At 34.1% G+C, this 19,853-nt stretch overlaps 1 protein-coding gene and 1 pseudogene across 3 annotated transcripts; both read left to right on the top strand.

Moving 5' to 3' along the window:
* Positions 1-9,139: 9,139 nt before the first annotated feature.
* Positions 9,140-13,038, top strand: LOC148605958 (uncharacterized). 2 transcript variants are annotated; one of them, XM_088549623.1, is made up of 4 exons: positions 9,140-9,701; positions 10,962-11,080; positions 11,362-11,572; positions 12,707-13,038. In XM_088549623.1, exons 1-4 carry the CDS (start codon positions 9,677-9,679, stop codon positions 12,727-12,729), a joined length of 378 nt encoding a protein of 125 aa, XP_088405749.1. In that variant the 5' UTR covers positions 9,140-9,676; the 3' UTR covers positions 12,730-13,038. The 2 variants fall into 2 exon arrangements, with proteins under 2 accessions (XP_088405749.1, XP_088405748.1); XM_088549622.1 differs by lacking the exons at positions 9,140-9,701; positions 10,962-11,080; positions 11,362-11,572 and adding an exon at positions 11,591-12,071.
* A 288-nt stretch (positions 13,039-13,326) lies between these two features.
* LOC148605957 (uncharacterized) lies at positions 13,327-15,195 on the top strand (annotated as a pseudogene). The gene is made up of 4 exons (XR_015916017.1): positions 13,327-13,589; positions 13,966-14,214; positions 14,330-14,460; positions 14,738-15,195. The product of XR_015916017.1 is annotated as an uncharacterized LOC148605957 (transcript).
* Positions 15,196-19,853: the final 4,658 nt, after the last annotated feature.

The following is a 19,853-nucleotide window of genomic DNA, read 5'->3' as shown; positions in this document are numbered from 1 at the left end:
CCTAGTGTAAATAGCAAGTTATTATACAAAAAGGGTACGTCTAAACACCGCAAAGATCGGTCTTAGTGCACTAAGACCACAAAAGTAGCACTAAGACCTTTAAGATGACATCTTTCCGAAGTAAAAGTACTACCATTGGAAAGGTTATTTAAAAATGCAACTATTGTACTGAATTTGATATACAAATACTCATTGAATCATTCACTATTTAGTCTTTTGTGCAATTTCCCCGGCACGCGCCGGCAATCACACGAGTGACCGACCGTGACAGCAGCTCTTTGATGTCCACCGATCGTTAATTAAAGTCAATGATGCGTGCAGTACTAACCAATCGTAAATTCGTACAAATGGCATCAAACTATGTTATAAAATATTATAATTGTCATACTTTATAATGAGAGGGATATATAAATATAAGCTTTGCTTGTTTCCTGATCCAGTGTGTATTATTGTACTGTGTAAAATCCAAACAGAAATGTATTTGACTGAACAAATATGTTTAAACTAACTCCTGGATGGTTCCGTTATTATTTGAAGTTAAAATATAATGCACGGAAAATGTTTTGCAAACATAGTAAAGCCTTTCAAAATTTTCTCAGTTTCAGCAATAAAAGTACATGCATATAAAAGACCAAAAAAAAAAATGGAAACAATGTCTTTATTTATTTTCAAAGTTTGATATACACGCATCATAGTTCTGCACTACATGACATTGTAAGAGTCCCTTTCACATACATAAAAATAATCCTGGTTGGAACAGAAAACTATGAACTACTTGGTTCTTTTAAGAGATGTGCCATTACTATTCCGTATACAGGACACTTTCTCATTTTTTCATTGTTACAAATTCCAGAGTTATGAGTACACCTTTACTTACACGAATGTCATTTTTGAGTCCTTGTACGAATGACGCACCTTCGTAAAAACACGGATCCTTGCGATATGGTGACTTATATTACGAACAATGTTAGGCACCGACCATTTCTATACTGTGGGATCGGATTGTTTTTAAAATTATAAAGTTTTTCCAAATTAGGGCAAAAATAAATTACTCAGCCATGGTAAAAAAAGTACATGTGTTATGATTCAATAATAATCCTTCCATTACAAACCTAGAGAAGAAAATGATATGTGCCTTATGGCTGTTTAGAATAACGATTGAGCCACATAATTATTGTGATGTATAATGTGTTGTTACGTATAGCTGCGAGTTAGATATGTATGAGTACTTTTGTTCCGCCGTGTTTTCATTCCGATCAACATAAATTTATCAGGGGAAACAAGCAGTAAGTAGAGTTTTCCAGTAGACAATGTTTGTACACTTTGTACTGGTACTTTAACGTTAATCTTGTGAGTTACTTTTCAGGAACAAGTCTTAGCAAAGGCATTGAGAGGTCGTAATTGGTCGATTTCTATTCATAACATTTAAAAAAAAATGAAAATGTTCTGAAAAGTGTTATGAAAATGAAAAATGGCTGGTTAGATAAAGGACAGTTATGTGTCAAGACACATGGTGGCATTAATTGGTTATTTGTATCAAAAACAAGTATGATCTGAAAAATGGGAAGAGGTCGCTTTTGATTTGATATAACTTTTGTCCGATCATTTTGCTGTTAAATTATGCAATAAAATATGTTCAATTAAAAAACAAGAAAGCCAACGCAGTAAAATTTGTTCATTTCTATACTACTAAAGGAAGGGACCGATTTCGTTGAGCCGCAACTCCTCTGAAACTATACAAATTTGACAGTTCTAACATCGTTGGGAATTTTTCAGACTTTTCTATACGTTTGCTCCATCGGATCATATTGATACAGGGAAGATAACGTAAACTTATAGAAGGGTCTGAAAAATTCCCAACGATGTTAGAACTGTCAAATTTGCGAAGCAAATTTTTGGTCGTTCCCTCCGCGGGACTGAAACTCGTACCGCTGTGACATCTATGGCAACACCGCCTGCACTAAGTCCAGCGCCCTAGACCACTCGGCCAGCTAGGCTATATAAAAATATAGCTTTTGCTGGCCGGGTCATTCCTTCTCGTAGGATTAATCTAGGGCTGTAACTTAGTACACGATGTATGGTAGTACGGAACAGTTCATCTAGGTGTTAATATATAGGATAGAGGATCAAATTAATGATGCATGTCACAACAAATCAATATTACACAACGTCTCAGAATGTGACGACTCTATTCGCTACACTGCTCCATCGGATCAAATTGATACAGGGAAGATATGTAAACGTATAGAAGGGTCTGAAAAGTTCCCAACGATGTTAGAACTGTCAAATTTGCGAAGCAAATTTTTGGTCGTTCCCTCCGCAGGACTCGAACTTGTACCGCTGTGACATCTATGGCAATAGCGTCTACACTAAGTCCAGCGCCCTAGACCACTCGGCCAGCTAGGCTATATAAAAACATATTTTTATTTATTTCATTCCTCCTCGTAGTGAAACCATATTGGGATCCACAAAATACGCATGGATGATTTAGGGTTCTTTTATTGATAAGGCAGATTGGAATCTGTTACAAATAAATTAATTGACCCTGTAATACAATAAAATACTTTTTAAGTACAGAGAAAAGAACGATAACTCTATTTTTAAATAAAGAACATATTCTGTCAACCTGTACAATATTGTTAGAATAAAATATAGATTATGTTTTCAAGTGTTTGTCTGTCTCTAAGACTCAATATATCTTGCGTATACATGTATGAATTATAATTATTCTTGATTGACATAAATCTCATACCAATATAATTTTGTAACTTCTGACATAATAGTATTCTGTACAGATCTCTTATACTCTATTAATTGTATGCAACATGTAAGATTTAAAATAACAGCAAAACATAAGTTTGCCAAACATTGCCACAAATGGTATGTTAACACAAAAAATTATAATAAAACACAACTTACTGCTTACCTCTCAAATAGATGAAAAGGTCAGGTTAACTGTCTGGTATAATACAGTATGGCACATCATATAAAACCTGAAGCAAATATATGTTTCATAACTGATGTGTTCATGGAACAATAATAACATTCATTACAAACACCAAACACTTTGAGTACATCATTAAATAAAAATATTATTTAACATATTAAAATCTAATCATTTAATTTAAACTTCCAAAGTAGATTAATGTTGAAATACTAGGCAGAAACTATAGACTAAGTTATAAAAAATCTCAAGGAAATCAATATGTCTGCCATCCAGCTGAGCAAACTCAATGAGAATAATACTCACATTCCAAAGGAAACCCCAAAGAGAATTTTAAAGTACATGTGACCTGAATAGACCAATAAATAAAAGAGAAATAAAGAGTTCTATAAATAGCTCATCAGCTGATAGGTAAATCCATCAGTCAAAGTAAATGATTATTAATTGCACTGATGCAAGTAACAACATGTATACATTTTATTATAAATGTGAGTAAGTTTTAATAAACATATAAACCATTCGTTTATTAATCTCAAATCATATATCTTATTTTAAATAAAATACAATACAAAAATATATAGAAAGAGTAACATTATATCCACAGTCAATTCCTGGTTAAATTCCACTCTGCCACATTAGGATTAATCTAGGGCTGTAACTTAGTACACGATGTATGGTAGTACGGGACAGTTCATTTAGATGTTATTATGTAGGATAGAGGATCAAATTAATGATGCATGTCACAACAAATCAATATTATACAACGTCTCAGAATGTGACGACTTTATTCGCTACACTGCTCCATTGGATCAAATTGACACAGGAAAGATATGTAAACGTATAGAAAGATCTGAAAAATTCCCAACGATGTTAGAACTGTCAAATTTGCGAAGCAAATTTTTGGCCGTTCCCTCTGCGGGATTCGAACTTATATATATATATAATACGCTTTCGCGCATGCTCAATCGAAGTACCGTCCGGATCATGTGTACAGTCTTTCTTACGAGCTGAGTGAGAGTGGTCTCACTGGGAAGGGCAACCACTTCTGTGCATTTCATAAAAAATTGAACATACTTTATGTGCCTTCCAAGAGAAAACGGTAAAGTGAAAGTGGAAGGGGGTCAAAACCTCACTTCCTGAGAGTAATTTGCCAAACTTATGGAACCTCTAAATCAGGCCCCCAAGGTTATAGCGGTAATTAAAAGAATGTAATTCAGGGACAAAGACCAGACATGGAAAACAGACATACACAACAAGGAACATAAAGTTACTAAAATACATACAAAGTAACAAAAGTAAATGAGCAACTCGGACTCCACTCAAAACTTGGAGCATGGACCAGGTGCACCTGTAGGGTAAGCGTCCTCTGCTTTTCTAGAAACACCCACCGAGTTGCTCATAAAGAGTCAAGTCCGGGGTAGACAAACGAGGAAAGAAAACTATGACCCGTTGAATAAATCTGTTTTCATGGTGCTGATGGATACACTATAACGATCCAAGAGTTCTTGATGACGACCATAAAACTTCTGTAGTGATGACTTCAATCTTGTAGCAACATAACCCTGTTCCATAAGCCTATTTGTTAGAGTTCTAGCGCGATACAAAAAGTCTGCGTAGTTTCGGCAAGCTCTGGCATAACGTATGAGTTGTGATATGAACACTCCATACGCAGGAGCTGAAGGGATGTTGCCACAGATGAAAGGAAAGTTACTGTAGGTTAAGTCAGACAGCAGATACACTAAAAAAGGGGGTCTTATTTGTGTCCCATAAGTGCTACTTTCTTGTATGTTCAGGTGACTGGTTCGCGAAATAGTGGTGTTACAACTGTTACGGAACTTTTTTTAAATAAATTATTTTGTTTCAACGCATTATGCGACCTAACACACAAAATTTTAGGTGTCTTAATTGAGCGGTTTTGAAAATATTGAGAAAAATTAACACCCATGCTACAATACATTTCTATAGGAAAAAACGGCAAAAATTGGCAAACTACCCAGACATATAAATTTACAATTTAAGAATAAAACTTCACAAAAAAGGTAAGATTTTTTTAGTCCAGAACTTAAGAAGAATAATCATACTCAGACACTGAAATTATTTTTTTCAAATTTTATCTTTCTAAGCAACTTTTCCAGTAAATTCCTAAATTTTTTTGCTTAAATTTGTATTAGAAATATGAAAAATATACTTAAGTAGCTGAAAATGTTCATAAAACCAAATAATCAAATTACGTACTGCCCCAGCATGACCATAATCTCACCAGGTGAATTTTCTGCTCTTAATGATAGGTATAGGGGAGGGGTCAAATAAAGCCTTTAATTGGAAAAATATTACAAATGTAATAAAAATCATGATAAAATGCTAAACAAATAATATTTTGCTACAATTTGATGCCCAGTTTATTAGCATATAGCTAGTTCTGATCACCAAAGTGCCAAGTGAAAGAAAGAAGTTGCTTCAGGAAGCTGAGTCAAATCTTTCTGGTAAAAATTATAGTTCTCACCTTTTTGTACCTTGGTGTGTAGAAGAACTCGTCAATACTGAAATGAGAAAACATGCATCATTAAACCCAAATTGCTTGGGATTTTTAAAGTTTGACATTGAAAATAAGTGGGACAATTCTAGTCGACAAAGACTGATCTGCCATGATTGTGGATTTTTGACTGACCATTATAAGATGTATGAAGTTATTGAAAGTAAAAAAGAGGTGCTAAGGCAGAAAAAATAAATATAACTAATCAGAAAGGTTTAATATGTTTATTCCCTTAGCTTTCAATTGGCAGAAGTATGTCGTTCGTCGCAACCTCGAAAAGAATAACAATTTTGCCGTTTTTAATATTTTATACACGAATTTTAGACCGTTATTGAAATTAAAACTGTTCGCATCCTAACAATATTCAGAAATGTGTCATTTTTAGGTAACTGAACTGAAAACAATATATCACAGCCAAACATATGATGCCTATAATTCCTTTTGGGCTACGTCGCGGGAGATATTTTTTGTTTTGACCACCACCGAATCCCTTAAAATGCCCTATATATAGTGTTCGGGAAAATTTTACAAGTCGGCCTCCCCTCAAACCGGAACTGATTGCACCGACAACATCACGACAAGGATCCAGGACGGTAGATGATTCGAACGTAGACATATTTTGCTATGTAAGTATATCAATTTGAATACCGAAGTCCACCTTATTTGTTAGTAATGCACGTTTTTCTCGGACGACCGCTTCAAATTGTCTGGAGGCCGCCATCTTTGTTTATATTTAAAACTGATCAAAAAGGTGCCTATGCATCTTAAATGAAGTCATTTTCAATTTTTTTCTCATACCGAAATTTCTAGTGTTTTTCCACGATCATCTCGACCATATATACACAATATTTCACAAAATGTGAGAGGAAAAACATTTTACAACACATAGGGTCAATATGTCAAAGTTTATTGTTAAATAGTAATCAAGGGAACCAAGGTTATAGCGGTAATCAAAAGAATGTAATCCAGGGACAAAAACCAGACATGGAAAACAGACATGCACAACAAAGAACATAAAATCATACATAAAAAGTAACAAAAGTAAATGAGCAACTCGGACTCCACTAAAAACTGGGAGCATGAAATGAAATGCCATTTGTTTTAATAGCTGAGCAGTCACTCGTGAATAATCATATCCAGCATGTACTCATTTTATATGAGGGGTTCTAATTATTTCCCCAAATTGCAGCTTTTTGCCACATTTACACATTTCAAAACAGCTTACACATTTACATAAGTCACATGAGCATTTGTCAACACACAGACCATCACAACCAGTGTTTTCTTTCAAACCTACAGCCATTGCCTTGATTGTCAATATCTGCAGTATGCCATGTCTCAAACATTGCGTTTCATTTAATACATTTTTGCCAAGGTTATTACATTTCCATCATTGTTTTGTATGAGGTAATCGTTCACAAAATTGTACAGATTGGCAGCAGTGTTCACAGACCTAAAAGTGTAAAAAAAAAAATGAACACACTCTGATATTAATAAATTCATCATTCACTTTTATGTAAAATTATACACATAGTTCTAAGTATTTAATTAACTGGAAATATACATTCATAAAGATCACCTTTTCGTGTCCACTATGTATACTGTATGTGCGTGCTGTAAATGTATGGCATGTTGTCTGACATTTGTGCCACAATCAAACAACCGCGTCTGTAGTCTCGGATAAAAATTTACATGCCATTACATTATTTCCTGACACAATAGCTGTGAACCCACCATTCAGAGAGACAATGAACTTCATCACAAGCTAGCAAACACATCTTTGACACCATATCTTACTCAAAAATATTTCTCGCCACTGTCGGGAAGTTGCCATCTCAGGAGAAAGAAATACAACGAAAAACTTGCCAGATCTTATATTTGCAATAGGAAATACATGCATTTTCTTATATTTGCACTGGACACGCGTAGGAATATATTTTTCCCAAAATTTGGACAAAAGATCAAATAATAGCCTGAAAACATCTTCTAGAACATCATTAAAGAATTTCTGGATTGGATCACGAATTAAAGGGCACTCGAAGAGAGGACATACCATCTTTCTACCGAGTTTAATTACGAAGTCTTCTATAATTATTAATATTAACCTTTAACAATCGTACAAAAATAAGAAGAGATTTACCATTGAAGGTTTCCGTTGCTGTTTCTGGATCTACAGATACAGCTCGAATCCCATAGCTTCCATGCTGAACAACCTGGTCACGCATTAAAGCTTTTAAAGGGAAAATCACAATGGCGATGTGATTTATGGTCCAATCCATCTAAAAATTACAGTATACTGATATTTGGATATACAATGACACTTTTAATTTTGAGAGGACGGAGTACGTAATGTGGTGGCCTTTTTTGGGAAAAACAGAAATATATTGCGGCCATGTGATTAAATAACCATAAACATGGATTATTTTCGTCTTCGGTTTACCGAGTGGTTTATCGACCTTCAAATTCCAAATTCACTCAATGAAATGCAAATAGGACACAGATAATTAGTTTATCCAGTAAATAGTACACACTGTCAGATAATAAGTTTATCAACTAAATTTGTCAGTTGGCACAAATTCTGACTGAAGACGAAGAAAAATATTTTAAAATGAAAATTATAACTACCTCAACCAACAACAATGAGCGAATACATATCGTCTTTCCATGCCCAGTTGGCAATACAGCAAATACATTCTGTCCATTCAATATTGCCAATAGAACATTCAATTCTTCGGTCTATAAACTAAATTCAAGCTGGTAGAAAGATTTCGAACTTTCAAAATACTCTCATAAATCCTTTTCTTCCATCGTCTGGTCTCATTGGACTCCTCAATCGGCGAGGAATGAACCATTCATACTGAGGGGTGGGAAACAAACCAAGTAAAGGTCTCAAAAATTAAATAGAATAAAACAATATGTTGTTGTTAAATGCAAACATCAAAACTGAAAATCAGAAACACCGATTTCAATACTATTGCAATACAGCGATATTGCATTACTTGAAACACTCCGCAATGAAATGGATTCATCCTACGGATCCGTGCAGTGTTCATTCTATCGATAAACTGTATGCCGTTAAAATGAGCGAGAAAAGACCACTGGGAACGCCAGTGAAAACGCCAAGGAAAATTAAGATATACAGACCATCGGGCACCACTCCAAGAAAGTGGAGGAAGCCTCAATCTACAAAAGGCTTGGGAAAGTTATGTTCTAGCATTTTCAGATAGAAAAGTTAATGAAAATTTAATTCTTGCATTAAGGTTTATTCGGAGACATACAATACATGTATATATTCAGATATTTGGTATAAACCAGAGACATATGTAAGTTTATGTAATGTTTATGGCGGACGCAGTACACACGTGCATTACACGAAACTTTGTACAACTATACGATGTTTATTAAGTGAATGGGTTAAGTTAAATTCCAATAAACTCCCCAACTGCGATCAGTTTTTTAGCATTGACCTTTAAAGTTGTTAAAGATTTACGTGTGAGGTGTATGAAGGTTCCTCTAAACAGTTAGAAAATCAGTTGTATTTAAAGATTTTATTCATTTTTTTATAACACCCTACAAAATCAGTTGGTTATGCAGCAAGATGCATTGAACATTATGAGTATAAGAAAGCTTTCATCTATCTTTACAACAACTTGCGGGTACCAGAAGAGCTGTGGAATACATTATGCAGCTAGCTACATATTAGAAAAGGTGTGAGGTCTATGTTGAAAGACAAAGAATGTGTCCTGAATAATGAATGTTCACTGGAAAACCTTAATGATTTCAAATGGTCTACAATACTGAAACAGATAACACACCATGTGCCACTTCTAAGCACAGCTTTGAAGGCAGCAGCCACAACAGAGGGAAATGAAAAGACTTTGATCGGGTAAGTACTTAATTTCAGCTAATGCTAATGGCAAAGTTGTTTACTAGTATTCATTTGAAGACCTCTCTTCATAACAGTAGTACTTGTTGGTTTTCAATAATAATATTTATGTTTGTTATTATATATACATTTAATTTGTTTCAACGCCTAGTCAATGTACATGTGTGATTTTCTGTTTGTATAATATTGATGACTTCTGCATGGCCAAAGACAAAGCATTGACCCCGGCTATCGCTCTTTCTTCGGCAATGCTGGTGAATCCGAGGGCTCCACACGTAGCAAAATTTGTTCAGGACATGCAAACACTATATCTATGGAGGTGCGGTGCACAGATAAAGGTAAGTACAGGTGTTCAATATTTAAGGTCATTCAATAATTGGCGGGAAAATACGGATATATCTTTTAGAAAGAGTAATCAAGAGAACCTAGTTTATAGCGGTAATCAAAAGAATGTAATTCAGGGACAAAGACCAGACATGGAAAACAGACATACACTACAAAGAACATAAAGTAACTAAAATCATATATACAAAGTAACAATAGCAAATGAGCAACTCGGACTCCACTAAAAATGGGAGCATAGACCAGGTGCACCGGTAGGGTAAGCGTCCTATGCTTTTCTAGAAACACTCGCCGAGTTGCTCATAAAAAGTCAAGTCCGGGGTAGACAAACGAGGAAAGGAAAACTCTGACCCGTTGAATAAATCAGTTTTCATGGTGCAGATGGATACACTATAACGATCCACGAGTTTACGATGACGACCATAAAACTTCTGTAGTGATGACTTCAATCTTGTAGCAACATAACCCTGTTCAAGAAGCCTATTTGTTATAGTTCTAGTGCGATACAAAAAGTCTGTGTAGTTTCGGCAAGCTCTGGCATAACGTATGATTTGTGATATGAACACTCCATACCCAGGTGCTGAAGGAATGTTTCCACAGATGAAAGGAAGGTTGACAATTCTGAATGAAAAATCATCACGTTCGTCGTAAAGTTTGGTCAATAGTTTTCCTTCACCATCGATTTCAAAGTGTAGGTCAAGATATGAGACTGACTTCACACTGTCTGTAGTATCCTTTATCTCAAGTTCTTTTGGGTAGATATGATGTATCAAGTCCCCGAAATTAGGATTGTTTAAAGATAATACGTCATCTATATAGCGGAAACTGAGATTGAAGGATCTAGCCAAACGATATTCTTTCTTTCTGGTCAAATCAGCTATAAAGTCAGCCTCATAAGAGTGAAGGAAAAGGTCAGCCAGTAAAGGAGCACAGTTTGTTCCCATTGGAATGTCGACCGTTTGTTGAAAAACACGTCCACCAGACTAGATAAATATGTTGTCGATAAAAAATTCCAGCGTTTTATAAATATCTTCCTCTGTATATGTGGAAGATGATTTGCAATTATTTCTTACAAAGTATGAGGAATCTCTACCAAGAACTATATATTTGTATCTATGTGTACCATCTTTTTTTAGAAGAAATGAGGATGATTTAAAAGTTAATCATCAAGAATGGTTATGATTAAATATGTGGAGAGAATGCGAACACTGTGAATAATATTTCTTCCAATCTCTATGTCACTGTCTTTATTTCAGTTGTTTTATCATTAAACAAACTTGGACTATGCACCAGTTATCCGACTGCTCAGAAACTGCTGTCCAACATAAAAGTGCTTGCAGATAATGGTGTGTTACAATTGAGACGCAATGTGCAGGTAAATTTTAAGTTTATCAAGACAAGTAGATTTTTAAAGCCAGACAAATTATTGGATTAGGATTTGTGTTTCTAGAAAAAGTACTAGTCTAAATTTCATTATACATCTTAAATTTATAGGAGGTTAACACCATAGAAATACACAAATAATAAGAAATGGTTTAATGAAATAGTCAAAGGCTAGAGTCAAGAAATTATTTGTCAGGTCTTTATGTGGACGGCGATAATCATGTAGTCTTACATCTTGACAGATTTTATATGCGTTCATATTATTTTGTGAAGGATGCAGTGGGGTCAGACATAAAACCGCCTGAAGGGGCAGAAGATGATACAGATGGCTTTATCACAGAGGAAGAAGAAGAAGAAATAAAAAATGCAACTGAAACTAGTTCTGGAATCTGTGAAATGCAATCAATTTCAGAGGGTGTAGCAGATACTCAAGCTGCAGATGATTCCAGTAATACGACATCAGCAGATGTTTCCATGTCCACTGGTATGTTTATTATTAAAAGTAATGGTTTGTGATAACAATGTATGTAATAAGATATATTACTTCACCTCTGTACATACATTGTAGTTCTTCCACCAAAAAACACTTGCCGAAGAATTATATTTCATTAAGGACAATTTACTTCTGACAAGTTATCTCCAGGATATACACTGGTATGGGACAATGTTGGAACATGGTAAAGGCTGCACATCAAAGTTCTGAGAGACAGAATAAGATGTTGCTTTGGGCACTTAGTCAAGCATTGGAGAATAGAGTATTCGCCAGTCACCTGGATGACAGAACTGTAACGTTGGCTGCTGATATACCAATATATAATTTCATTGCAAGGAAAAACGATCTGGCAGAAATTAAGGAAAGAATGACAATAATTGTTTCTAAAATTATTTTGGAAGAAGTGCCATTTTTTAAAGACAACTTCTCTATTGTGATAAATCATATCAGGCACCAAAATTGGAGAGAATCTTCTCAAGAAAGCAATTTTGTGAGTAAATATTTTACTTAACTGGAAAAAATAACTGAACTGTAAGAAATTATAATCATAGGAGGCCAAAATTAAAAATGCCATTGATATCAATTGTGGAGAGGGACATTGCTTCTTGTCATTTGGAATGATTTTCAAACTACCGGTATTTTTTACAAGCTAAAAAAAGTGGTATAGTACATGAAAATATGGTCATTAGTGTATAACACCAGAACTCAACCTTAGCAAATCCAGAAATTTTCATATTTTGTTGGTGGATTCCTAACCTATACTGAGAAAAAAAGCATGGCTTTATCACATGGTTTGTTAAAAATCCATTATGATCTATAATTTATAAAGCTTTAATTTTGTGCAGGCAGTAACAATTTATTTTGTATATTCTGGACTCCCTAAAAAGAGGTTGTGTGTGACATAACTATTTTTTGTAATATAAAACCTGGTTATCCAAAAGCAAGGTAGAGATTTATTTTGTTAGCTAGATGCATTTAGGAGATAGGGAGCACTTTCATTTGCGAAATTTAATTTGTGCATGGTATCATAATCAATTGTACATCTAAAGAATAGGCTTATTACACATACCAGTACATCGTGTCATATGATATGTTATTTTATTTCTCATGCATATCTCATTTTAGGATATTATGGACACATTCTTTAGTGGCAGTTCAGCCATAGACAAAGGGACACTTAAAACTGTATTCTGTCACAGGTCTGTATAGAAAGATATTGGTGAGGCTTTTAACCACGCTTCAGAATTTCAGAGATTTGGTACATATGGGTACACTATTTTGGCTGCTATGAAAGTTTTATCCATGGATACGATCGATAATAACCCTATTGATCTGACTGCTATTGTAGACAGGCATGCTTACTTAGAAACTGTGGCTAAAAAGGTTGTGGGCTTATTCTGGCTTAATGTGGACTACACAAATATATTAGAAGGTACTAGTAACCTGCCCACAGACAACAGTATTTGTAACTGCAAAGACGGTGACTATCTTAACAACTTCATGACATATTTTAAAATTGTTTTACATTAATTCATGGTCTATTCTTTAATCAGTTGTAAACAGTACAGTCCACCAAATATAGAATACAAAATTAATTTATGCGTTGTACAGGAGAACAAATATTTAGAAGTGTCATATTGTTCCTCCCAATGAACAATCCTTCAATAAGTGATAAAGTCAGCCATCATCAGATTTTGAATCAATCATGAAATTTGATTTGTCCTCCTCTGTCTTATTGTAGATCTAGGTATTGAAGCACCAATGATAGAGTGTTCGGGATTCAGGTGTCCTGGGAACAACTGGTTCCACCTGGAGTGCCTTGAAATGGATGAGGATGAGGTACCTGATGATGATTTCTATTGTCCCACGGAGTGTAGAAGGAGGGTGACTTATACATATTGTTGTAATGTTGACATGGGAGACAGTGAATCAATGATTGCATGTGTCAATCCAAGTTGCCCACAAGAATGATTTCACATGCAGTGTGTAGGGTGGAAAAGAGTTCCACGTATGTTTTAGTACATGATTGATACATGAAAAAAACTATACTTTCATTAATTATTTAAAAGAAACAATTGCTTATACACGCTGTCAGTATAAAAATGAAATAGATGAAAGTTATTTTTTATAACAATACATGAACCTACAATTTAAACAATCTGTTGTTATAAATGTTACATGTATGTTGTTGAGATGCTTGCTTGTTTTACATTTTGTTTCAAGTTGTTTGATTTGATGTTTTTTTTCTTTTTTCGTCCTGTTTATATGTCACTGAGATGACTCAAGCTGTTATAATTCAGATACAGCTGATATTGAATAGGATAACATGCTGTTAATATCAGATAATATAAAATTCTATAGTGAAAATGACCCAATGTTCTTAGGTGGCGAATGGTTCTGCACAAACTGTAAAAAGGGAAAATAGGGAAAATCAGACACCAGTGCAAAAGACGACTTCAAGTACAATTATGTCACCAGTTTGACTTTCTGTGGTGCAATGGACTTGGTACGAAGAGATGCAGTAAGAGAAAATGATAGAAATGCTATGATGAACCATTGGAGGTTTGACATGCCCCTCTTCCATAACAGACATCATCCCAAGTACGTTTTGTTGGGATACAGATTGTTGGCAGGTAGGATATCATTCAATTTCAATAACATGTACTTGCAAATGAATATCAATTTGTTACTTCAGCTTTCTTAGTGACAAAGACAAAGTAATTTGTACTAATTTTCCTTCATTTTCAGATGTAGCAGGATGGCTACCTGAAAGACTTAAATATGATTAAATATGGTATAGAACAGTCAATATAGCTGGGGTCCTGGTCAAAGTTTACCGGCTGACTTAGTGAATGAATTTACAAATAAAGAATTTAAAGGTATGCGAACAACCTTAACAAAGTAGATTTAACTGTTTTAGTATAAAATGATGGAATAGTTCATTTGATAAAGGAACTCATAAATTTTTATTCCTGTTATTATGGATGTACAAGAGTTATTTTCTGTTTCCTACTGATTTTTGGTGGAAAAAGTCATGGACACTGTAACTTAGATGCTTTTACTCTGAACACAATATAAAATATTTGCTTACAAGCATATGTACATGCACTCCACAGAATTTGCCTTTGTTTCTTGAACCTTTGTCATTCTTTTTAGAATCACTGAAAGATGCCATGGGCAATAAAACTGATGAAACAGTTACCCACCACAGCCAGATGGTTGGCAGCATGGGTAAAGTCAGGATCTTTACCCAATCTTTAGAGATGCACGAAAAAGACCTCATTAAAAGAAATAAACTTGACATGTCAAGAGACTTAAAAACATTTGTGAAACTTGTCGGGAGAGAGAACTTACTTAGTTTATCCCTAGGGAGGGTTAGACAAAATCAGACGCTGTTGTAAGTCATAAGTGATATGAGTGATGAACTTTATTTTTAGGCTAAAATTAAAATGTTAGTTATTGCCCTTTTTCAGCCTCTTAACTATTTTAATTACAAATCAGAATGCAATTTATTTATTTAAAGCAATCATTATCTGTGTTTAAAATCTTTTGTTAGCCTAAAGAAATTGATGAAACATGTTTGTCTTTTTGGTTAGTGGTAAACTAACATCATTTTGATTTAAGCCTTTATGTACAAAAATGTGTTTATGTATGTTTTGCATTGGTTTATTGATTCATTTAAATTTAAGACACTTGTTAATTATGTTACCTGTACCTAAAAATAAATATGATACAGATGTTATATTGCAATGTCAGTGTATACCTATAATCACCGTTGAAATATGCTTGTTTGTTAAGAAAAATTAACAAACTGTTTGAAAAGATGGTTTAAATTATCTTGCAAAAGGTGTAAAACTTTTCCTGCTTAAGTATTGGTATTTAAAGCCAAAAATGTATCCCATATGCAGGTCTAATTTCTTTTACTTTACATATCTATGTTCCCCATTATCCACTTTGGGACCATTTTATCATAAATTATTTGTTACTTTTTAACATATTAATGGATGGATTATAAACATATGAGAGGGTGTGGGGAAATTGGAGAGATGTTGAGCAATAGAAAAGAGAGCATACAGATGTATATGTGGACAGATCAAGACTGGAATAGATAGTTTTGATTTAGAGATTGGAGTGGTAAAACAATTCTACATGCAGATTTTATTTCAAGTTCTGGTATATATGTAGTTACTAATATTCCTTCCATGAAGATATTTCTTTATGTCAAATATTCTGTTCCTAGATTTTATTCATGTGCAAGTATGTAAAGTTTTAGAATCAAAAGATACAGACTTTTTTTCTGAACAGACAGAAAACAATGTTTTCTTAGACATTATTATATCTTACTTTTATTTAATAATACTTTTTACCTTGAGCAAGAACACGTCATCTATATATAAATATTGAACACCTTATTACATGATTTGTTTTTCATTTCATATGGAAATGACTTCATTTAATATATATGGACACTTCTTTTTTCACTTCATAATTTAAAAACAGTCATGATGTCGCCTCTTTTTCTCCTTTGTAGAATTAAGTTCGAAACATTAAAATGTTATAATCCTTCATATGTCGTTATTTAATGCGAAAAATCCATTTTCCAAACTCGGTCGTCTTGGTAGGAGAAAACTCCCGTAATGAAACAGACTATAGTATTTAAATTACGACAATGTTTGTCACATGATCAGTTTTAAATACAAACAAAGATGGCGGCCTCCAGACAATTTGTTTGTTTGTTTGTTTGTTTGTTTGGGTTTAACGTCCGAGCAGCAATATTTCAGCCAGCTATATTCAGACGACCAGACAATTTGAAGCGGTCGTCCGAGAAAAACGCGCTGTAGCTAACGAATAAGGTGGACTTCGGTATTCAAATTGATAAACTTACATAGCAAAATATGTCTACTTTCAAATCATTTACCATCCTGGATCCTTGGCGTGCTGTTGTCGGCGCAATCCGTCCCGGTTTGAGGGGAGGTCAAATTTTCCCGAATACGACATATAGGGCATTTTAAGGGATTCGGTGGTGGTCAAAACAAAAAATATCTCCAGCGCCGAATCCCAAAAGAGATTAAGGGAAAGGCATTTGACCACGGGAAATAAGTCGATGCAATGGGGGATGGAGCGATGGGGAATAGGGCTAAAGGGAATAAGGTAATGGAGCAATGGGGGATGGGGCCATGGGGGTGGGCTATGGGGAATGGAGCATGGGGCAAGTGGGAAGTTTATCCAATACAGGGACTGTAGGAAGTGTTTTTTCGTGAAACCTCCTGATTTGTAGAGTCTAATTTCTAAATTGAATTTTCTTTTGAATTAATGTATTTGCGTATGCCAAGGTTGCGCCTATAGATTAGGGTGTCTTTTAGGTGCACTCTTCTACTTGCTGACATATTCGTTCACTCTTATCAGGCTGGCTTTAAAGCTGATCTTATCCAAAGGAAAGAAGGAACATCGTTTAGCTACATCATTTTATCTCAGTTTCCGCTATATGGATGACGTATTATCTTTGAACAATCCTAGTTTTGGGGATTTTATACATCGTGTCTACCCAAAAGAACTTGAGATAAAGGATACTACAGACAGTGTAAAGTCAGCCTCATATCCTGATCTACACTAAGAGATCGATGGGAAAGTAAGACTATCGACCAAACTATACGACAAAAGCGATGATATATAAATTATATCATAATTTATATGTTATGCCAGAGCTTGCCGTAAGTACACAGATGTTTTTATTGCGCTAGACTTCTTACAACTGGGGTTCACGAACTGGGTTATGTTACTACAAGATTAAAGTAATCACTACAGAAAATTAAGGTCGTCTTCATGAACTCGGTGTATCCATCTTCACCATAAAAGCTGATTTGTCTAGAAAAGCAGAGGACGCTTATCCTACCAGTGCACCTGGTCCATGCTCCGCTTTTAGTGGATTCTGAGTTTCTCATTTATTTTTGTTACCTTGTATGTATTGTTTCGATTATTTCATGTTCTTTGATTCATTTGTTGTGTTTGTCAGTTTTTCACGTCTGGTACCTGGATTTCATTCTTTTGATTTCCGCTAGAATCTTGGTTCCTTGGATTACTCTTTCTGTGCAGTTACTCTGTACATATATGAACACACGTATATTGTAGTTCGCTGATCAGATTGCCCTTCCATTTTACTTTTTCTTTTATTTACAGTCGCTGTTGTTAAGTTGTTAAGATATGAATTGTACTTGAGTTTATACCTCGTTTTTGCTGAGGTTCATGCTGCCCTTTCCATGGATATACTTTCCTTGTTATTCCCCGTTTTCTTTGGTACCTCCGATATTTTTATTAACCTTTTATTTTTTCAGACAACCATTTAAGTGAGAAAATAAAAACTTTCAATAATTTTATATAATAAATAACAAAGCGAGGTACACTCACACACATATGTATATATAGTCAACAAAAACATAGTATGACTGAAGTTAATCGTTTACAGCATTAATAAAAACATCAAAATATGACCAGTACGGTACACCATATATCACATCATTCCAACAAGTGCACTACATGCAGTTGGACAATATGTCTTTTAGAACACATAGATAGAACACATACCTGCTACTTTAATGAGATTATTTGTTTTTTCTTCAATATGATTGCAAAACCAATCGTAATTTGCGTTGAACTCTTTTTTGAGAAGTGCAATGTAATATCTCCATTATCATTTTGTGACAGTATATTAAGTGTCATCAGCTACTGGCAAGTCCGTTTATTTTTTCTTATTTCTTTCGTTTACAAAGCCGTCTTTATCGGTTTGGAAGCACTTGATCTATAAGAATAAACTATATTTGTTATCCGTGTAATGTGGTCAGATTTCCGAGTCACTGAGATGAAGCGGAAGCAATTGTTTGTGACGTATCCATTTTTAAGAACAATAATTACAAGTCTTCTGTTTCAATGATAACCATTATTTCTAGAATAGACTCTGGCCTCAGTTTAGTGAATGTAATTTTTCATTGGTTCCACTTTCATGCGTATTTCAAGACTTCTGCAAAAATGCCAGCCATATATAGAACTTGTTCAGACGTTTTGTGTACGATCTCAACAATAAATAACACAAATGAAGAGTTCTGTCGCTGTTCTGCTCTTTCATTCAAGTCATCTCCATAAAGCCTAAAGTATCGTCCGAACTGCTGAGCAGTTCTTTCCATATGTTCATTATTTTGATTTTATCAGCTTAGGAGTCACTATATTGAGTATAAACATTATTTTACAGGAAATAATGTTAAATCCACTCTTATAAACTTGTTAGTATCGGGATTTCCCGTTCCTAAAATAAAGCCAAAACATTTAACTCTGATCCCAAACAAAACTCATAGTTAACAATAAAGTTAGATATGTTATGTATAGGTACACATGCAATGATATGTAATGACGTTATCATATATTTACAGGGTAAAATTGATTTTATGCTCAATAGAAATGAAGGTAAATAAATATAGATCTCAAATGAACAGATTATCATATTACCTGATAATTGTTGTTATACAAGAACTTTTAATAAAATTTTGTCAAGAAAAAAATATAAGAAGTTCGAGAAACTTAGTTTATGCACTGAATATGACATTAAATGTAAATGCCATGAATTTATTATATGACTGTACTATTCTAAATGCAAAGCTAGATACCATATAAACAGATTGTTCACTTTTTAAGAATATCATGCAACAATTAATCATGACAATAATATCACTTTTCATTTAAAGCTTCTTGTTTTAACTAATTTAACTATCTGTTTATAGCAACTAATAAATTATATTTAACTCGTAATAGTTTACATTCACTATTCTACACATTCCGACATAACGAATTGCCGAATAATAGTTACCCTGGAGATGGTATCATTTATCCCTTTTTTATATTTTTTTTCTTCTATGCACGTTTCTTAAGCCATTTAAGGGAGTCAATATCGCAGGTTGAATTTTTCAATAAAGTGAAATAATTTTATATGTTTTCATAATTATGTCGAACATATTAATCGCTGTGATGCAAGTATTGAACGGCAAATAAAGGAAGTTAAAGAGTACATGCTTATTCTTTAATGAACGAGCAAATGATTTCTTATATGCTGTGGAATAACACTCAATGTCATGTTTTGACATAAGTCTTTGTGAAAACTCCATGGCATTTAAGTAATAAATATAGACAACAGTAAAAATCTTTTTTTACTGGCTAAATTTGAAATTAATATTAATAATATTTTGTTTAAAAATTTCCCTTGAAACTGAGAGTACCAAACAATGTA

Source organism: Perna viridis, chromosome 10, assembly GCF_037379345.1.
Source record: "Perna viridis isolate PV_CMFRI_1.1 ecotype Kerala chromosome 10, ASM3737934v1, whole genome shotgun sequence".
NCBI classification, from domain to species: Eukaryota; Metazoa; Mollusca; class Bivalvia; order Mytilida; family Mytilidae; genus Perna; species Perna viridis.
Note: the sequence above shows the minus strand (reverse complement) of the source record. Positions and strands in the feature narration are given on the sequence as shown.

Excerpts from the sequence above, each read along its gene's own strand:
- LOC148605958 (XM_088549622.1), top strand. The coding sequence starts at position 11,745 with ATGGGACAATGTTGGAACATGGTAAAGGCTGCACATCAAAGTTCTGAG. Across the intron at positions 12,072-12,706 it reads CTTCTCAAGAAAGCAATTTT|GATATTATGGACACATTCTT; the intron begins GTGAGTAAATAT and ends ATCTCATTTTAG.